The sequence below is a fragment of the Protopterus annectens genome, chromosome 6.part0 (assembly GCF_019279795.1).
Source record: "Protopterus annectens isolate FY-2018-M chromosome 6.part0, PAN1.0, whole genome shotgun sequence".
NCBI lineage: Eukaryota > Metazoa > Chordata > Ceratodontiformes > Protopteridae > Protopterus > Protopterus annectens.
Genome location: NC_056737.1, coordinates 1,333,590,104 through 1,333,608,185, shown reverse-complemented (window position 1 = coordinate 1,333,608,185; position 18,082 = coordinate 1,333,590,104). Strand labels below are relative to the sequence as shown.

The 18,082-nt window shown below is 43.5% G+C and overlaps 1 protein-coding gene across 3 annotated transcripts in view; it reads left to right on the top strand.

Moving 5' to 3' along the window:
• Positions 1-18,082, top strand: part of PRPF40A (pre-mRNA processing factor 40 homolog A) — a 3,102,395-nt gene that overhangs the window by 1,745,912 nt on the left and 1,338,401 nt on the right. For all 3 annotated transcript variants that reach the window (XM_044074905.1, XM_044074903.1, XM_044074904.1), the window contains exons 20-21: positions 8,183-8,320; positions 10,549-10,644. In XM_044074905.1, the coding sequence (XP_043930840.1) occupies positions 8,183-8,320; positions 10,549-10,644 (234 nt within the window). The remainder of the gene's footprint in view (positions 1-8,182; positions 8,321-10,548; positions 10,645-18,082) is intronic.

The following is an 18,082-nucleotide window of genomic DNA, read 5'->3' as shown; positions in this document are numbered from 1 at the left end:
TGAAATGCTTGGCTTGGTTTTCCTTACAGCAGATGGCAATGTTGCAACAATCTTAAAGTTCACATTTTACAGTGTGTTCTTTCATTTAAAAACAAAAGCCTGTATTTTACAATTATTTATACAATTGATAGAATTATGTATCAAATTGTATTTGACTAGGCTGGCAGCCTTCGCCCATCTGCCTCCAGTCTTCACATCTCTTCCCACCCGGGAAACTCAAGCAAGTTTTTCAAGTACCCCTTGAGAAACATTGCCTGAATGTGTCAGGTCTTTCTGGGTGTACCTCACCCCATTCCCTGTCATGAGAGCCCATCTGCATTGGCATTGCTACTCCCACTGTGGTGCTGCACTGACATATATGCTTGCAACCCCAGGCTCCATCTTAGCAACTTGGCATTTTGCTGACTGGCTCTGTTTAACCATATTAGAGGGTTGTGATTTGTCATCCCAGTGAATTTTCTTCCTTACAGATAAGGCTGACATTTTTGTAGTGCCCACACTATGGCTAGACATTCCTTTTCTACTGCTGCATAGCATTCCTCCCTAGGTTGGAGCCTATGACTGAGATAAACCACTGGGTGCTCTTCTCCCTCTGAAGAAATCTGGCTAAGTACAGCCCTCAATCCATAGTTTGAAGCATCCACCTGCACAACAAATTATTTGCTATAGTCTGGACTGGCTAACACAGGGGGTCCTCCCAAAGCTTCCTTAAGCTTCTGAAATACCTGCTCACATGCTGGGGTCCACACTACCTTATCTGGCCTGTTTTTCCTTGTCAGGTCTGTGAGGGGAGCAGCCATGGTACTATAATTAGGAACAAACTTTCTGTAGTACCCTGCTGTCCCTAAGAATGGCCTCACCTGCTTTTTGGTAACAGGTGTAGGCCGTGCCTGAAAGGCTTCCACTTTGGCGGGTTCTGGCCTTATCTTACCACTCCCCATTCTATGTCCTAGGTAGGAGACCTCCGCCATACCCACCTAACATTTGCTCGGCTTAGTGGTCAACCCTGCCCTCTGTAGTCTGCCCAGCACCTCTCTGACATGCTGAAGGTTCTGTTGCCAGGAATGGCTGTAGATAACAATATCATCCATGTAAGCAAGATCAAACTCTCCTGCTCCTGCTAGGATATTATCCACCAGCCTCCGGAAAGTTGCTGCGGCATCTTTGTGAACTCATACAAGCCTAAAGGAATCACAAAGGCTGACTTCTCTCTAGCACTGGGAGTCAAGGGCACCTGCCAATAACCCTTGGTAAGATCAATGGTTGTTACTTAGCCCCACCCAGCTGCTCTAGGGCCTCATCTGTCCTAGGCATGAGGTAAGTATCTGCCTCTGTGTGACTATTTAATTTCTTGTAATCCACATAGAACCTGGTGCTGCCATCCTTCTTTGGCACCAGTACCACTGGGGAGGCCCAGAGACTGTTGGACTCCTGAATCACCCCTAGTTCCAACATCTCTTGTACCTCTTCCCTCAGAGTCTGTTTGACACTCTCAGGCACCCTGTAAGAGGCCTGCCTGATAGGCCTTTGGGTGCCTGTATCCACCTGGTGCTGCACCAGGTGGGTGCCCCTGGTTTCCTGGTGAACATGCCCCCAGACTCCTGCAACACTGCTCAGATTTCTCAAACCTGGGTAGGAGATAGCTGCTGGGACATAGCTACCCCTTTCACCGAGATATCAGCCAGAGCCTCACTGAGGAGATCAGTCACAAGATCTCTCTGACTCCTCCTGCAATCCACTGCAAATGCTCAGCACAAGGGCCTCCCTATCATGGTAAGGTTTCATCATGTTAACATGGTACAATTTTTGCCCCTGCCCTTCTGCCTAGCAGTTCCACCATGTAGTTAACATCACTTATCTTTCTTACCACCTTGTAGGGTCCCTCCCAAGCTGCTTGCAACTTGTGTCTGATAGGAATGAGAACCATCACCTGCTGCCCTACAGCATACTCTCTAGCTCGAGCATTCCTATCATACCACACCTTTTTCTGTTGTTGGGCTTCTGCCAGGTTCTCCTGGGCCAGGCCCATGAGTTCCCTGAGCCTTGTCCTGAGCTTCAGGACATATGCCACAACAGACTCTTTGTGAGACTCACACTCACTTTCCCATTCCTCTTTAATTAAATTTAGAGGTCCCCTCACCCTATGCCCATACAGCAACTCAAAGGGTGAAAAACCTGTGGAACCTCTCTGTAAGCAAACAACAGATGGGGAAAATATTTGTCCCACTCCCTCTTAAACTGAATTGCAAATGCCCTTAGCATGGACTTGATTGTAGAGTTTAACCTCTCAACAAGACCATTAGTCTGGAGATGGTGGGGGTGATCTTCATGTGCCTCACCCCACAGGACTTCCACAGACAAGCCAGCAGGTCGGACATAAAATTGGCTCCTCTGTCAGACAGTATTTCCTTTGGGAAACCTACCCTGCTGAAAATCTCTAGCAAAGCATTTGCCACCTTCTCGGCCTCAATGGAGGGCAAAGCCACTGCCTCACGGTATCTTGTAGCATAATCTACAATCACTAGGATATACTTTTTCCCCGTGGAACGTGGGGTACTCAGAGGACCCACAATATCCATGTCTACCCACTGAAATGGCTCCTCAATCACAGGCAAAGGCATCAAAGGAGCTCTCACCTTGTCTCTTGCCTTGCCTACCTTTTGGCACTGCTCACAGGTCCTGCAGTGCCCTGTTACATCTCTGGAAATTCCAGGCCAATAGAAGTTTGGCAGAGTACGCCTCTTTGTACGTTTTATGCCCATATGACCTGCAAAGGGAATATCATGGGCTATGGCTAGAAGCACCAGATGGTAAGCTCTATGCACTACCAACTGCTGTACTCTCTCATCTTCTAGCCCTCCCTCAGGGGTCCACTCTCTGTACAGTAACCCTTTGTACCAGTATACAGATTCCCTCTTCCCTTGAGAATCAGGTGCCTCCCTAGCTACCTGCCTCAGGCCTTGCAATGTAGGGTCTGAGAGCTGAGCCTGTCTCAAGTCTCTCCTTGTAACCCTTCCCAGGTCCCCTTCCACAGGAAGTCTGGCATCCTCTGACAGTGGTGCCTCACTTGTCAGCCTGGGTACTACTACTCACCTCTACCTTTGCAGTCACTCTGTCCAAGGGACCATCAGTACCCACAAGCAGCTGTGGCTCACATTCAGTCTCACTGCTACAGCGTAGCTCACTCCCTGAAGTAACCAACCTCAGCAGTGCTGGCTGCAAGTGTGCAATATGTCTGGGTCTCCCCAGGCTACCAGACCCTCATGCTTATCTCCTAGCATCACTGCATGTAACTGCATAAGTACATAGTACTGCCTCATCCAAATCCTTCCCTCTCAGGACATCTGCAGGATGGTACTTCCATACCCTTGTTGTCTCAAGACAACCCACTGTTGGCATTTTGTCTTTCCCACTTACTGGCTCCCTCACTTTTGGTTCCCCACCTTGTCTCCGTGGACATCTGTATGCCACATGACCCCACTGGTTGCATTCAAAACATTTAACCCTAGCTCCTGGATGTGTACCTGGACTAGTGGCTTCCCCTGTTACTGGTGGATTCTGTTGCGGCAGTCTGTGCTGCCCACTGGTTTCTTTTATTCCCATGAGCAGTACTGGGGGTCACTTTCCTGTGCAGGGCTGCCGTGCTTGCTAGGTATTAGGTCTCCCCTCTTCCCCAACTCCTCTGAAGTAGCACACTGTCTATCAGCTAACCAGATCCTCATGTCCTCGGGCAAAGTGCTAAGGGTTTGTTCCCTTACCAAAAGGTCTGCCAGCCCTTCAAATGTGGCGACCTGACATCCACACACCCAGCTATGAAAATAAGTGCTCAGTTCAGCAACATATTCACATACATTTTCATCTGCCTTGCGTCAGTGCTCACAAAACTTTTTTCTATACATTTCAGGTGTTAGCTTAAAACATTCCAACAAGTCTTTTTACAGCAGTATAATCAAAACAGTCAGTGTCATGCATTTTTGCTAAAGAAGTTACAGCTTTACCATGGAGTAAGGGGGTCAGGAACCGTACCCAGAGCCCTTGGTCAACTTTATACTGTTTGCATACCTGCTCAAACGTATGAATGAAGCTATCAGAATTATCCCCCTCTTTAAACTGTGGAAGAAATATACTGACCTTTTGTGCTTCTGGGGTCCGGGTACTCCCTTCCCCATTACCTCCATGATTCTGATGAAGAGTCAGCATTTCCCTCTCATGCCTCCTCTGCTGTTCATTTTCCTCAGCTTTTAGACTCCTTATTTTCTCAGCTGCTTTCTAGTTCCATACGCCTGACCTCCAACTCAAGTCTCTCTAGCTCCAGCTGGATTTTTAAGTCCACTGCAGAAAGGTTAGCTGTCCATTCTCCGAGGATATTGTATCTCCACTGTCAGTCTGATTGTCCTCCAGGCTACTGTTTTCTGATGCAGGTGTAACCAAGGCTGCCATCAGGTCTGTCTTAGTCAGGTTTCCATGCACCAGTCCCCTAGCCTGGCACATCTCTGCCAGCTGGCTCCTTGTCAGCTTTCCATATTCCTGTGCTGACATGCTGCCTGCTCACCCTGACTAACTAAGCTAACAAAAGAAATAAAGCAGTTGTGATCTGAACTTTTGAGTATACACTGCGTGGCTTATTTAGAGTACAAAACACTTTTAGAGATCACTGTACATAAGCTCACTTATTCACTCTACCCACACCACTACAAGCCAATTAGTGTTTGCCAACTAATCAGTATGTGATGTGGATCCCACCACAGCAAACCAATATGTGATAGGATATCCCAACCACTGCCACCAATATGCGATGACCGTGCCCTGGCCCAGCAATCAAGGAGCCTCAATCTTCACCACTAACACCATGGTGGACATCTCCTAGAAGAGGAAAGGATAACTAATACACACAGTAAAGTACAATTTCCCTTAAGTGCACACAGAGATCACAGTCTGGGGCTGGTTTCTCCCTTGCTCACCAGGACCCCAATAAGACTCCCCACTGGCACAGCTATAGGGTCCAGGCCTCAGCTTAGTTGGGCAAGCTAAAACCTCCAGTGACCTCTCTGTCCAGCCAGTGCTTCGTGTTCCTGCCCAAGTGGCTGACACAACACACACACACACTTTGAGAAGAGGTTGTACAACCACACAGACCTTCCTGGTAAAAGGCTACCACAGGTTCTCCAGCTGTGCTCATATTACCCAGACCATATGGTAGTAATTCCTGCCACCACCCAGCTAATAATTATCAGCTACTAAAAGGCCCTTAAAAGGGTCTTTTAGCCTGGAAAAAAACTATTCTTGTCCACTTATTACTGTGCAATATTATAATCCAATGGTAGTATGACTAATCAGTCAAGGCTTAATTTGGAGTGACGCAGACAGTAAAATCTGTAAATAAATATGTAATGTACTTTAGAGGTTAAATTATCTCTACATAAACCAGCCACAGGTAAAGGTTTTAAAATATTTAATAATAAATAATTAAAACACAAGACAAAACTACTACAGTACAATGCTACTCAAGTTCAGAGATCACACAGAAACATAAAACAATATTGTAGGAAAGATCTGATTTCAAAGAAAAATACTTAGTCTAACTTTCTTCTAAGTTTAACTATTCCTAAGAGAAATCACAGTGCTATAATCCTACTTACATACATAAAGCATAAGCAGTGCTGGGTTAGATGTCCAAGATCAAAATGCTTTTTAGTCTCTCTATCAACAATAGTTTTTAAACACTAACCAACAGCTCTCTAAGGCCCTCCCAAATTACATCATGTTGACACTTGGTCTGAAGTTCCCAGGCAAACAAACTGCAGTATTTAGCAAGCTAACACCTGCTCAGGAGACTACAATAATAAAAGGCATTTTACATATACACTCTAGCAGAAACCAGAGCAATAAAGCACCTTCCACATGTAAATTCTGGCCCTTAACTTTAACCTTAAAACAATAGGCCTGAAACCTTCATCCAGACTCACTGGAGCCGACTTGTAAAACATCAGAGAGATTCATAAGCTCTTTTCAACTTCAAAAGACGCATTTGAAATGCTTGGCTTGGTTTTCCTTACAGCAGATGGCAATGTTGCAACAATCTTGAAGTTCACATTTTACAGTATTTTCTTTCATTTAAAAACACAAGCCTGTAGTTTACATTTATTTATACAACTGATAGAATTATGTATCAAATTCTATTTGACTACGCTGGCAGCCTTCGCCCGTCTTCCTCCAATCTTCACAGAAATATTCTTCTGGCTTCCCACAAACTATCCACCAAGAAACTTTATCTCAACAAATGGAAAAGATTCATAGTTTTGGTCTCAAAAGAAAAGACTAGACCCCTTTTTGGCTACGGTGAGTTCTGTACTGGACAATACTTGACTCATCCTCCCTTTGAGCCTGCTGCCACTTGTGATATGAAATTTTTAGCCTGGAAAACTCTATTCTTGGTAGCAATTACCTCAGCAAGACGAATATCTGAACTACAAGCTTTGTGCATAAAATGCCTTTACGTGGTTTTCCATAAAGACAGAGCATCACTCCAGACTAACCTCTACTTCTTACTCAGAGTTATTTTGGATATGACTATTAATCAAACAGTTGACCTGCCAGTCTTCTTCCCCAATTTTTTTGCTAAAGGAGAATATTATCTGCACTTGGTGGATGTGCGTAGACAATTACGTTTCTACTTGGACAGGATTAAATCACTATGGAAATATGACCAATTATTCGTATCCTTCTCAGAACCAAAATTGGGAAAACCTGTTTCAGCCATTTAGCTAAGGTTACTTTAGAGAGATTGTATTTCCTTTGCCTACCAACAAAACAAAGTCCTTCTACCAACTAAGGTCAAAGCACATGCAACCAGATCAGTTGTGACATTTGTTGCCTTCCATTCGAGTTTCCATGGATGACATTTGTGCAGCAGCAACATGGGCTACTACTCATACATTTATCACTCATTACAAATTGGACTTTGTCTCCAGGGGGGAGAGCATCCTTTGGCTCAATGGTTCTCAGCAGTATCCTTCCATAGGGCCTCCCAGGACATGAAGTAGCTAAGGACTCTGTCTCATCAGTCATGAATGAATGAAGATTAACATCATCAGATAAAGAAGTTATGTTCTTACCGTAATGTTCCATTTGTGTTGTTGATCTTCGTTCATTCATGACATCCCACCCTCCTACCCCCTCCAAAAGACTCTTGGAGGTTCGGATCTGGTCCTAGCGTCATGATAGGGAATTTGCTCAGACAAAGCCTCTGCTTTCTTTCTTACGGGCAAACTCGGTCTAAGGTGATAGAGAGAAGAGCACTGTGGGTAAGCTTAGCTCAACAGTTTTTATGGCTAGTGCAAGCTTGTTATAACGGTTGACTATGTTCCACGGATGGAACTGATTCCCATCATTCATGAATGAAGATCAACAATACAGATGGAACATTATGGTAAGAACATAACTTCTTTTTTGACACCTCAGCAAAAAATATACTAATCCTTGATGAACAGAATTTGTGCAGAAGACAGCTGTGGCTATTTCTGTATCTTTAGCTCAGCAGGTGAAGTCCTCTTTTGAAAATCTATGTGGTGATTGTTCATTTCACTGTACTTCATAATTCATCAGCATTAAGCCTGTTGAGAATTTGTTTGAGGTAGCTTAGCTCTACCTGTTTGCTACAGTGGTAACTCCTCTGTTTAGGAAAAGATGCAGAGTTTAGCAGGTTTGTCCATTCAGAAATGTTTTGTGTTTCCATCTTTTGTGTCTTTTGGTGAAATCTTTGGAATCATCACACATCAAGCTGCCATCCAGAAAGATCCAAATTGCTAAGTGTACATAGCCTTGTTGATGGAAGAAAATTGTATGAAATGCTGAGTATGCTTCTGTGCAAATGGGATGTAGATGGTAAATGTATAACTTTGTCCAGCCTGCAGGAAAAATGTCTGCAGAGCCCACATACGCATCCCTTTCATATCAGCATTCTCAGAAATAATTGACAGAAATTCAAACTTCACCTAAAACAGTTCATTGTAGTAGTCAGCAAGCCTGTTTACTAGGAATAATGTCTTGAAAAGAAAATGAAAATGTGAGTTTTTAACTGCCTTCCAACTTTATCATTGCCATTGTGTTTGTATTTCTTTATAGATGTGAATTCTTATCAGAATTCCAAATTAAGCACTGCTGTGTTTGTGTTTCTTTGCAGTTGCTAGAAAAAGCAGAAGCCAGAGAACGTGAGCGTGAAAAAGAGGAAGCAAGGAAGATGAAGAGGAAAGAATCTGCTTTCAAGAGTATGCTGAAGCAAGCAGCACCACCAGTTGAAGCTGATGCTGTTTGGGAAGATGTATGTTCATTTTGTGTTTGTTAAATTAGTAAAGGAACATCCTGCTTTCTGTCAGCATCACATTCTTGCCACCCCATTTTCATCTTCAGGACATCCATTATATGTTTAAAGTTCTACATTTGTTTTCTTCTCATCTTTATTTGTATTTAGTAGGAGAAGTGATTTATTCTGGACTGATTTCAGGTATGCTGTGAGGTGGTTGATCATGCTGAGTGAGCAGAAAATTTAACTAGTACACTTGGGAAATCCCCCCCCTTTCCTTGCCAAGCAGGTGCCACATGGATTTTTTAACATTCACTTGAAATGCTGCTTTAACTTTATTGTTCTCTCTAACTGGTATTTATGCTATTTTTGCTCCTATGCTTGCTGACCTTCAATCTTCCCCTCGATGAGACATGCATAAATTGTCTGACAATAAGTGTTTTTTGCTCTCTCCAGTATCCCACCAATAAGACCTTTTCCTTTTTTGTCCTTACCCCCTCCCCCCACCCCTTATTCTGAGCACAACTGCTTCTCCACATGCACCGATAGCAGCTGACTTAACTGGCTTCAGCAGCCATGCCCACTTCTTACAACCAGTATCCCCACTTCATAACAGGCCTGCGCTCGTTAACAGAGGCCCTGTCATTAGAGCAGCAGCACAAGACTGCGCCCTTTTCCCCAAACCACCTGTGACTGGCCCAGTCTGTAATATTAACATGATCTGTACAAATTACATCACCTTTTAAGTATGGTCAGGAGTTGCGCTTCTGTCTCTTCATGATTCAGGACTTCAGCAACTTGGTGATACTTCCGGAAATTATACCCTGCTGCCACAGAACACTTGCATGATGTTGTCAGACATGAGGCAAGTAGTACATGATTGGGGTCTGCACAGGAAATGGGTCTGTATGGTTGGTCTCCATTTTCAGCATGGAGTGCTGCAGTTTTATTTGTGTTGTGCTCCACAAACTAAATTGCTCTAGCTATAGCACCATGTTGTTCGTGGGAAATGCACAATGTATTCCCCCTACTTGAAAGCCATTGTGTGGTCTTTCATATTTGCAGATGTTAAAGAAATGGGACTGAGTGGCAGTGTGGTAGTGCTGATGAGAAGAGCTGATAATAGGACATCTAACAGGGCACGAAACATTTCTTATTATGAAGTTGTTTTTATATTTTTTCAGTGATATGCCCTTCAATACCAAGTATGAAGTAGAAGCTCCTGAGTGTCCCCGAGGTTTGAACAGCATGTAAGGGCCATTCCATGGATTTGATTACCACAGTTAATTCAGTCAGGAGAAAAATAAATGTCCAGTTGTACATTATTGTAACTGAGGCACTGACTGTGGGCATCAGTTTACAAAACTTTAGTCCTGAGATATTGCTGTGGATTTGAAAACCTGAGTGCATGGTCCATGTGGATACAGGGTTCTAAGGTTATGCCATCTATTCACCTCTACAGATAGGTGTCTTATGGATCGATGGATCCAACCAGCTATTTCAGCTTCTCCAGCAGTTGTCCACCCTCAATTCTATGGTGGTACATCATCTGTCTCAGTTCCGTGAGTGATTTGGGTTGTAAATTCAACTTGAGAGCTACAGGGGGAGGACAGTTGCATTATAGGTTCTTAGGTAAATACTAGGCTACTTGCCTTTGTAGACTATTTTAAGCCTACCCAGTTTCCCTTGGTGAGAATCAAACCTGGTACTACTTGCATGTGAGTTAAACACCTTAATCATTATGCCAACCCCCCCAACCCATTCTCTGCCTCTCTCATGGGAGAAGGGAGGGAGCTTTAGCTCTGGAGAAGCTGAAGTTACCAGTCAGATCTACCAAGTGGCAGATATGCCAGTCAATTGAGGTGAATGGATTCAGGTGACCCATATCCAGTATTAAGTACATGACTTCCATTTATTCAAAATTTGCCGTCTCTTTAGTCAGCTGTAAATAGTGTAGAAGTCATACATTCACTGTCAGATGTGAAGGTAGTAGTAACTGCATTTTGAGTAGTCAAGGACTTGACATGTTGCATTAGTTAAACCTTAGTTAACTTTTGAAATATTTCTGTAAAGTTGTGGAATTCCATGCTGATTACAGAATTATAGACAGCTTAATCAGTGTACAGTAGTAACAGAAGTATTTTTCAACCCTGGATAGAACTTGGTAGATCATAGCAGTCATTTTATAAATGTTTGGATTTTAATTTGTTAATTACTGACTTTCAGAAGTGCATTTTTCTTGACAGATTCGTGAAAGATTCGTGAAAGATCCTGCGTTTGAAGATATTACACTCGAGTCAGAAAGAAAAAGAATATTTAAAGAATATTTATATACACTTGAGGTAAGTATGGTACTTATTCCGTTGCGTCTACCCTGGCTCTAACGCCATCTTCATTTATTGTAAATAAGAATTAGCAACTTGCAGACATTTTGCTGCGTTTGCAAAATTGCCTTTTTTTTTCTTTTTCTTTTATTTCAAAGTGCTTTATTTCATTTTTATTGTAAATATAAACCTTTTGAACAACAGCATATTAATTCTTGTAATATTGGTATACAATGTGATTTCAAACATATTTAAAAACTATACAATATAAAACTATTTACATGCATATACATAAGTGCCTTAGCATCATTTCATAGATTATCTATGATAAGTTTACATAGTTAGATTTTTATCAGTTCACATTGGTAATTAATTAAATGTGTGTTGGTGATATACTCTTATTTTCCTTAGTGGTGGTTCGTGGGTTTAAGAATCACTATGCTAAGATTATGTTAAATGCTTGTTCCCATATTTCTACGTTCTTCGAGCTTTTAATGTCTTTGCCAATAACCATTTTGTGGGCTAGCAAGTGTTTAATAGCCTTCTTTTTGAATTCTTCCCATGTGATGGTCATACGGTCCACCCATTTGGATGCTATGTAAAGTTGTATTAGTAAAAATAATGTTATACAAGTGTTTAATTGTTTTTTAGTTAGGTTTAGGGGTAAAATGTGAAGTAATGTGAATTCCCATGTTAGAGTTGAATTCTGGTAACCAATTATGTTCTTTGTGTTTCACTGTTGCAGTCATCACATTTGGGGTTATCTGCCTGCAGGTAGCCCTCAGCTGGCCTGAATACCAGAGTCTTGGTATTTCTACATAGGATGCTGTCACTTCTTCCATGACGTCAGGTCATCAGGGGTATAAAACATGCAGCTGCCGCCATTACATCAGTCTTTCTTGCCGTGCGGCGCCCGAAGCAGAAGCAGTTCGCAAGTACCGGTCAGCCAACTCCTGAAATTTTCGTTTTCGAGTTTCAGACCTGAAGTCTTCTAAAAGATAAGTACCCCGTTGGGGATCCTTTTTTCTTGCTGTAACCGATGTCAGAAAAAATTAATAATAGTCTTACCTGTGGAAAGCAAATACCTCATAGAGATTTTCATTCTTACTGTGTCACCTGTCTAGGCCCAGACCACGATGTCCCTCGCTGTCGGTTTTGTGCTTTCTTCAACGCCTGAACTATTCGTCGCCGGGCAATTTTTGTAGCTAAATTATTTCGCTGTCGATTTCCGTACTTCGAAATGGCTTCGATAAGCCATCTGACTACCGATCTTCTGAACAAAACGTAAGGATAAAGACAGAGACAGACCGCATAGGTCCAAAACTGCCAACGACACTACCTTTAAGCTAGTCGCCAGTTCGTGGTACTCAGTGAGGTGCTTTCGCAGCCCCTGACACCCTCTTCTACAGATTCACAGTCCTCTACTGAGACCCATTCAGGGTCTGGTATGCCGCGAGATGCTTCTTCTTCTATGGAACCTGCAGATGTCTCTACCTTAGATGGGTCTGGAGCTGCTGTGCAGGCACCGGCTTCTGAGGGTGTATTCAGGCCTTCCAATTTTCATGTTAAACATATCTCGTTTCAAGCCAAAAATACCGAATTTCTCAGGCCTAAAGTGCGCACTATGCCTAGGACACTGGCGACCAAAGTGCATTCTCAGGCCCACATGCCTCAAAAACAAAGAATTAGAATGGCTGAAGACCTTATTACCTTAATTAGGGGAAGCCAGTCTTCCCCCTGAAAGAGACCTAGAACTTGATTTTCTTTCTGATTCTTTTGATCTGGAATCTGATATTTCTGTTCCTTTTGACTACCAGGACATTCCCTTATCTACCTATGAGGATTCTGATGCAGAGGATTCCATTCCCTCTGCTTCCCCTCCAGAAGATGTTTCTTTTCGTAAAACCCTGCATACCCTTACAGAGCATTTCCGCTGGGAGAGCCAGGACTACTCTCAGTCCAAAAAGAGACTTAGGGAATTTTTGAACCTGCCTCAGTACAGACCTCTAGCTATCCCTCCTGTTCTGGAGACTGTAGATGATGTTTTCTTGGAATCCAGACTTACCCCGGATACTTTGGCTCCAGCTCCCAGGAAACCTGACCGGTACTATAGAGTATCTGACTCCCACAAGTTCCTTTTCAAGAATCCTACTGCGGATCCAGAGACCATTTCCCAAGGACCTAAAGGCATTAAGGCTACTACTGCCAAAAATCCTACCCCTTCAGACAGGGATTCTAGGGCTTTAGACAGATTGGGTAAGAAGGTTTACACATCTGCTACTCTGGCCATTAGAGCTTTAAATTGCCAGTTTCATATGTTAAAGTATCAGCAGCATATCATGGAACTAATTAAACAGAAAATGATGTTGATTCCTGACTCTGCAGAACACAGATTTACAAGATTTAATGCATTCTGCTAACCAAGTTGGTAAACATACTTTGCAATGTGGGTTTGATGCCTTAGAAGCATCCTGCAGGGCTGCTGTCACTGGGTTTGGTCTTAGAAGGCATGCTTGGCTTAAGGAACAAATCTTGCCAGATCATGTCAAAGCAAAATTACTGGCTGCACTCTTAAACCAAGAGAGCCTATTTGGCAATAAAGCAGAAGTTCTCAAAAGGATGGAGGAGAAAGCTAAATCTATGCAAACTGTTAGATTTCTTACAAGTACAGCCACCTAAATTCAGTAGGCATTGGCCTTCAAAGAACTGGTCCTTTCCAGTCCCTTCCAGGCCTTCTCAGCCCAAATCCAGGGGCAGCAGACCACCAAGACTTCAGTCTCAGGTTATGCACAGATCTAAGCAGTGGGGTGCTCCCACGTCCAAAACAGAGAGTAGTAAGCCACCACCCTGTGGTAAAGTTGCACAATGAGTTATCCTCAACTCTTCCAAGCCTTGCCCAAGTACTTGCACCTTTAGGAGAAAAACTTGCCCTGCATGCAGAAACTGGGAATACATTACCCAAGACAAATGGGTTTTAAACTTTGTTTCCCTAGGATACAGATTCCACTTCCACTCATTCCCAACCATAAGTGGATGGCCAGACCTCCCCCAAACCAATGGGCAGAGGCCCAAAAGCAAGTACTTTTCTCTACTCAGCATCAAGGCTATTCAACCTGTCCCAGCAGAACAAAGGGGACAAGGCTTTTAATCTAGACTGTTTCTGGTTCCCAGAAAAGAAAACTCCTGGTGTCCTATCCTGGATCTCTCTGTTCTCAACACCTTTCTGGTGGTTCCAAAATTCAAAATGCTAACTCTCCAACAGCTTCTTCCTATGCTAGCCAAGGATTCCTGGCTGGCAAACCTAGACTTTAAAGGAAGCTTATCTGCACATCCCCATAAGGTAATCTTATAGGTTCATAGGTTGGTACTAGGCTATCAGCCCTAAGGCCTGTACAAGCCTAACCATAACAATTTCCTGGCTATTTCTTCCCACACTATTTACTTCCCTGTACCCCTGTCTAGCAGGGCGATTGACGTGATCCCCGGGGTGAATTTCCTTTCTCCCATCCAATCGTCAAGGTTCCTTTTGAAGAGGGCCAAAGAGGCGCTCTGCTTGACATGTATGGGCAGTCTGATGTTCTTCGTGTTTCACTGTTGCAGTTATTACATTTAGGTTATCTGCTTGCAGGTAGCCCTCAGTCGGCCTGATTAACAAAGTCTTGGGTCCTGCCTTGGTTGCTGTCCCTTCTTCCATGACATCAGGTCATCAGGGGTGTAAAACATGCAGCCAATGCCATTACATCAGTCTTTCTTGCCGTGCGGTGCCCGAAGCAGAAGCAGTTCGCAAGTGCCGGTCGGCCGACTCCTGAAATTTTTGTTTTCGAGTTTCAGAACCGAAGTCTTCAACTAAAGCTAAGTACCCCGTTGGGGAAACTTTTTTTCTTGCTCCTTACCGATGTCAGTAAAAGTTAATAATTGCATTACTTTTGGAAAGCAAATACCTCATAAAGATTTTCATTTGTTTTGTATTACTTGCCCTAAGCCCTGACCACGACATACCTTGCTGTCAGTTTTGTGCTTTATTTAATCAGCGCACTGTCCGTCTGTATATTTTCGCTTCTAAATATTTTGGTTCTCGGTTTAATTATCCAGAAATGTCGATTAGTCATCCAACTACCGGGATTCTGAAAAAATGCAAAGATAAAGACAGAGACAGGCCGCCGTGGTCCAAATATGCCAATGACGCTTCTCCTAAGCCAGTCGCCATTTCGCCGGTACTCAGTGAAACGCTTTCGCAGCCCCTGATACTCGCTACTTCTGATTCGCAGGCCTCTACTGAGACCCATTCGGAGTCCGGTATGCCGCGAGATGCTTCAACTATGGAACCCGCGGTTGTCTCTACCTTGGATGGGTCCGGAGCCACTGTGCAGGCACCGGCTTCTGAGGGTGTATTCAGACCTACGGACTTGCATATTAAACTGACACCTCCTTCTTCACTTAGGCCTAAATCTCGAACCATGCCTAAAAAAACGACGCCCAGGTCACATGCTCAATCCTCTATGCTTAAAAAACAAATAAGAATGGCTGAAGATCTAATAACTCTAATCAGGGGTAGCCAACCCCCCCCCCCCCAAGAGGCCTAAGACTGAAGTTGTTTATGAATCTTCTGACCAGGATTCTGTTTTTTCTGATTCTTCTGATGATCTGGATTTGCCCTTATCTACTAATGAGGATTCTGATGCAGAGTACTACATCCCCTCTGCTTCCCCTCCAGAGGATTTTTTCTTTTGGTGAAACTTTACTTACTCTAAGGGAGCATTTCCACTGGGAAAGCCAGGATTTTTCTGATTCAAAAAAGAGGCTCAGGGATTTCTTACTCCTACCACAGCACATACTTTTAGCTATCCCTCCTGTACTAGACATTGTTGATGCTTTTTTGGAATCTAGTTTGGCCTCTGATTCTTTGCCTCCTGCTCCCAGAAAACCTGATCGATACTACAGGGTCCCTGAATCACACAAGTTCCTTTTTAAAAATCTTATTGCAGATCCAGAGACTATTTCTCACGGGCCCAAGGGCATTAAGGCTTCTACTGCTAAAAATCCTACCCCTTCTGATAGAGACTCCAGGGCGCTGGATAGATGGGGTAAGAAGGTTTACACTTCTGCAACCTTGTTCATTAGGGCTTTAAACTGCTAGTTTCATATGTTAAACTATCAACAACATGTTATTGGATTGCTTAAACAGAAAATGATGTTGATTCGTGATTGTTTCGAAAATAAAGAATTACAGGATTTAATGCATTTTGCTGAACAAGTTTTGATTCATTAGAGGCCTCTTGCAGGGCTGCTGTTACTGGGTCTGTGCTCAGAAGGCATGCTTGGCTTAAGGAGCAATCTTTACCTGATCATGTTAAAGCTAAATTGTTGGATGCTCCCTTAAATCATAACCGCCTGTTTGGCAACAAGGTTGAGGAAGTTCTTAAAAAGATGGAAGATAAAGCTAAATCTATGCAAACTGTTAAAAATTTCTTACAAGTTCATCCTCCTAGATTTAGTAGGCACTGGCCCTCTAAAAATTGGTCCTTTCCAGCCCCTTCCAGGTCTTCTCAAGCCAAACCCAGACACAGCAGGAACCCCAAGTTTCAGTCCCAGGGGAGACACAGGACTAAGCAGTGGGGGGCCTCCACCTCCAAATCTGGGAGTAATAAGACCCCCCCCCTATGGTAAACCGTCTCCATTTCTTCCTTTTAAAATTTCCAAGCACTTATCAACTGACTGCCCTTTGGGGGGGAAAGATTGCTCTTCATGTAAAGAACTTGGGAGCTCATTACCCAGGATAAATGGGTTTTAAATATAGTGTCCCAGGGATACAGATTTCACTTCCGCACGTTGCCAACACCAAACGGATGGCCGGACCTACCCTCAAACCAGTGGGCAGAAGCCCAAAAACAAGTACGTTCTCACTTAAGCATGGGGGCTATTCATTTGGTACCAGAAGAGGAAAAGGGACAAGGTTTCTACTCGAGACTTTTCCTGGTACCCAGAAAAGATGATTCATGGCGTCCTGTCCTGGACCTGTCTACTATGAACACCTTTTTTGAGATTCCAAAATTCAAGATGCTGAATTTTCACCAGTTACTTTCTATGCTAGGTAAAGACGCCTGGTTGGCAACACTAGATTTAAAAGAAGCATACCTGCACATTCCAATCAGGGAATCTTGCAGAAGATACCTTCACTTCAAAGCAGGCTACACATACTACCAGTTCTCTGCACTGCCCTTTGGCTTATCTACTGCGCCCAGGGTATTCACAAAGTGCCTAGCTCCAGTTATTGCATTGTGCAGGAAAAGAAATATTCAAATATACCCATACCTGGATGATGGTCTAATTCAGGCAGAAAGCCAGGGCATACTTTTGAATCATCTGGCCTTTGTATAAAGGGTTCTAACCTGTCCTGGGGTACACCATAAACGAAAAGAAATCTCACCTGGTAACCTCTCAACAAATTATATTCCTGGGAGCAAGCTTGAGTACAACTTCCCAGATGGCTTACCTCACCCCAGAGAAACAAATTAATTTGACAACCTTCTTCAAACAAGTGGCCACAAAATCCCTGCTATCTGAAAGACAAATACTGCAAGCCTTGGGGTTCATGGCCTCCTGCATTCTTCTAATTCCATATGCAAGACTGCTTATGAGGAAACTGCAGTGATATCTAAAAAGCCTATGGTGTCAACATTTCCAGGATCTAGAAGCAATTATTCCTGTCATACCTTGCCTACGCCTAGAGTTCCTTTGGTGGGCAGAGGCTTGCCACCAAAACAAGGGACTACCTTTCACACCACCCCCTGTCGCCCAAACCCGAACAACAGATGCATCAGACTATGCATTGGGGGGGGCTCACCTGGCAGGGAAGTGCATTCTGGGAAAATGGAACCCAAGTCAAATGCACCTGCATATCGAGCAAAAAGAAATGTTAGCTGTACAGAATGCTCTGACAGCCTTCAAGGACCACATTCTTCCAGGACAACTAATGGTAAAGACGGACAACACCACTGTTATGTGGTACATAAAGCAGGGGGGTACACATTCATACCCCCTCTGCAGACTAGCCATGGCATTGTGGAACACAGCCTTGAGCTACCAAGTGCACCTACAAGCTCATTTCCTGCCAGGAAAATTAAATACACTGGAAGACAGACTAAGCAGAAACCTCATGAACCCACACGAGTGGAAACTGGAACCAAAGATTTTCAACATGTTGACAAGCAAATAAATGGGGGAGCCCAGATATAGACCTGTTTGCCTCTCCCCAGGACTACCAATTGGACAAATTTTGCACAAGGACTCCCCACAAAAAAGCCTGGAAAGTGGATGCTCTGTCCTTCAGCTGGAAAAACCTATCAGTCTATGCCTTCCCCCCTCTGCCTCTGCTTCTGCTCTCCAAAGTACTACTAAAAATCAAACAGGACAAACCAAGGATGATTTTGATTGCTCCAGACTGCCCACGCCAACA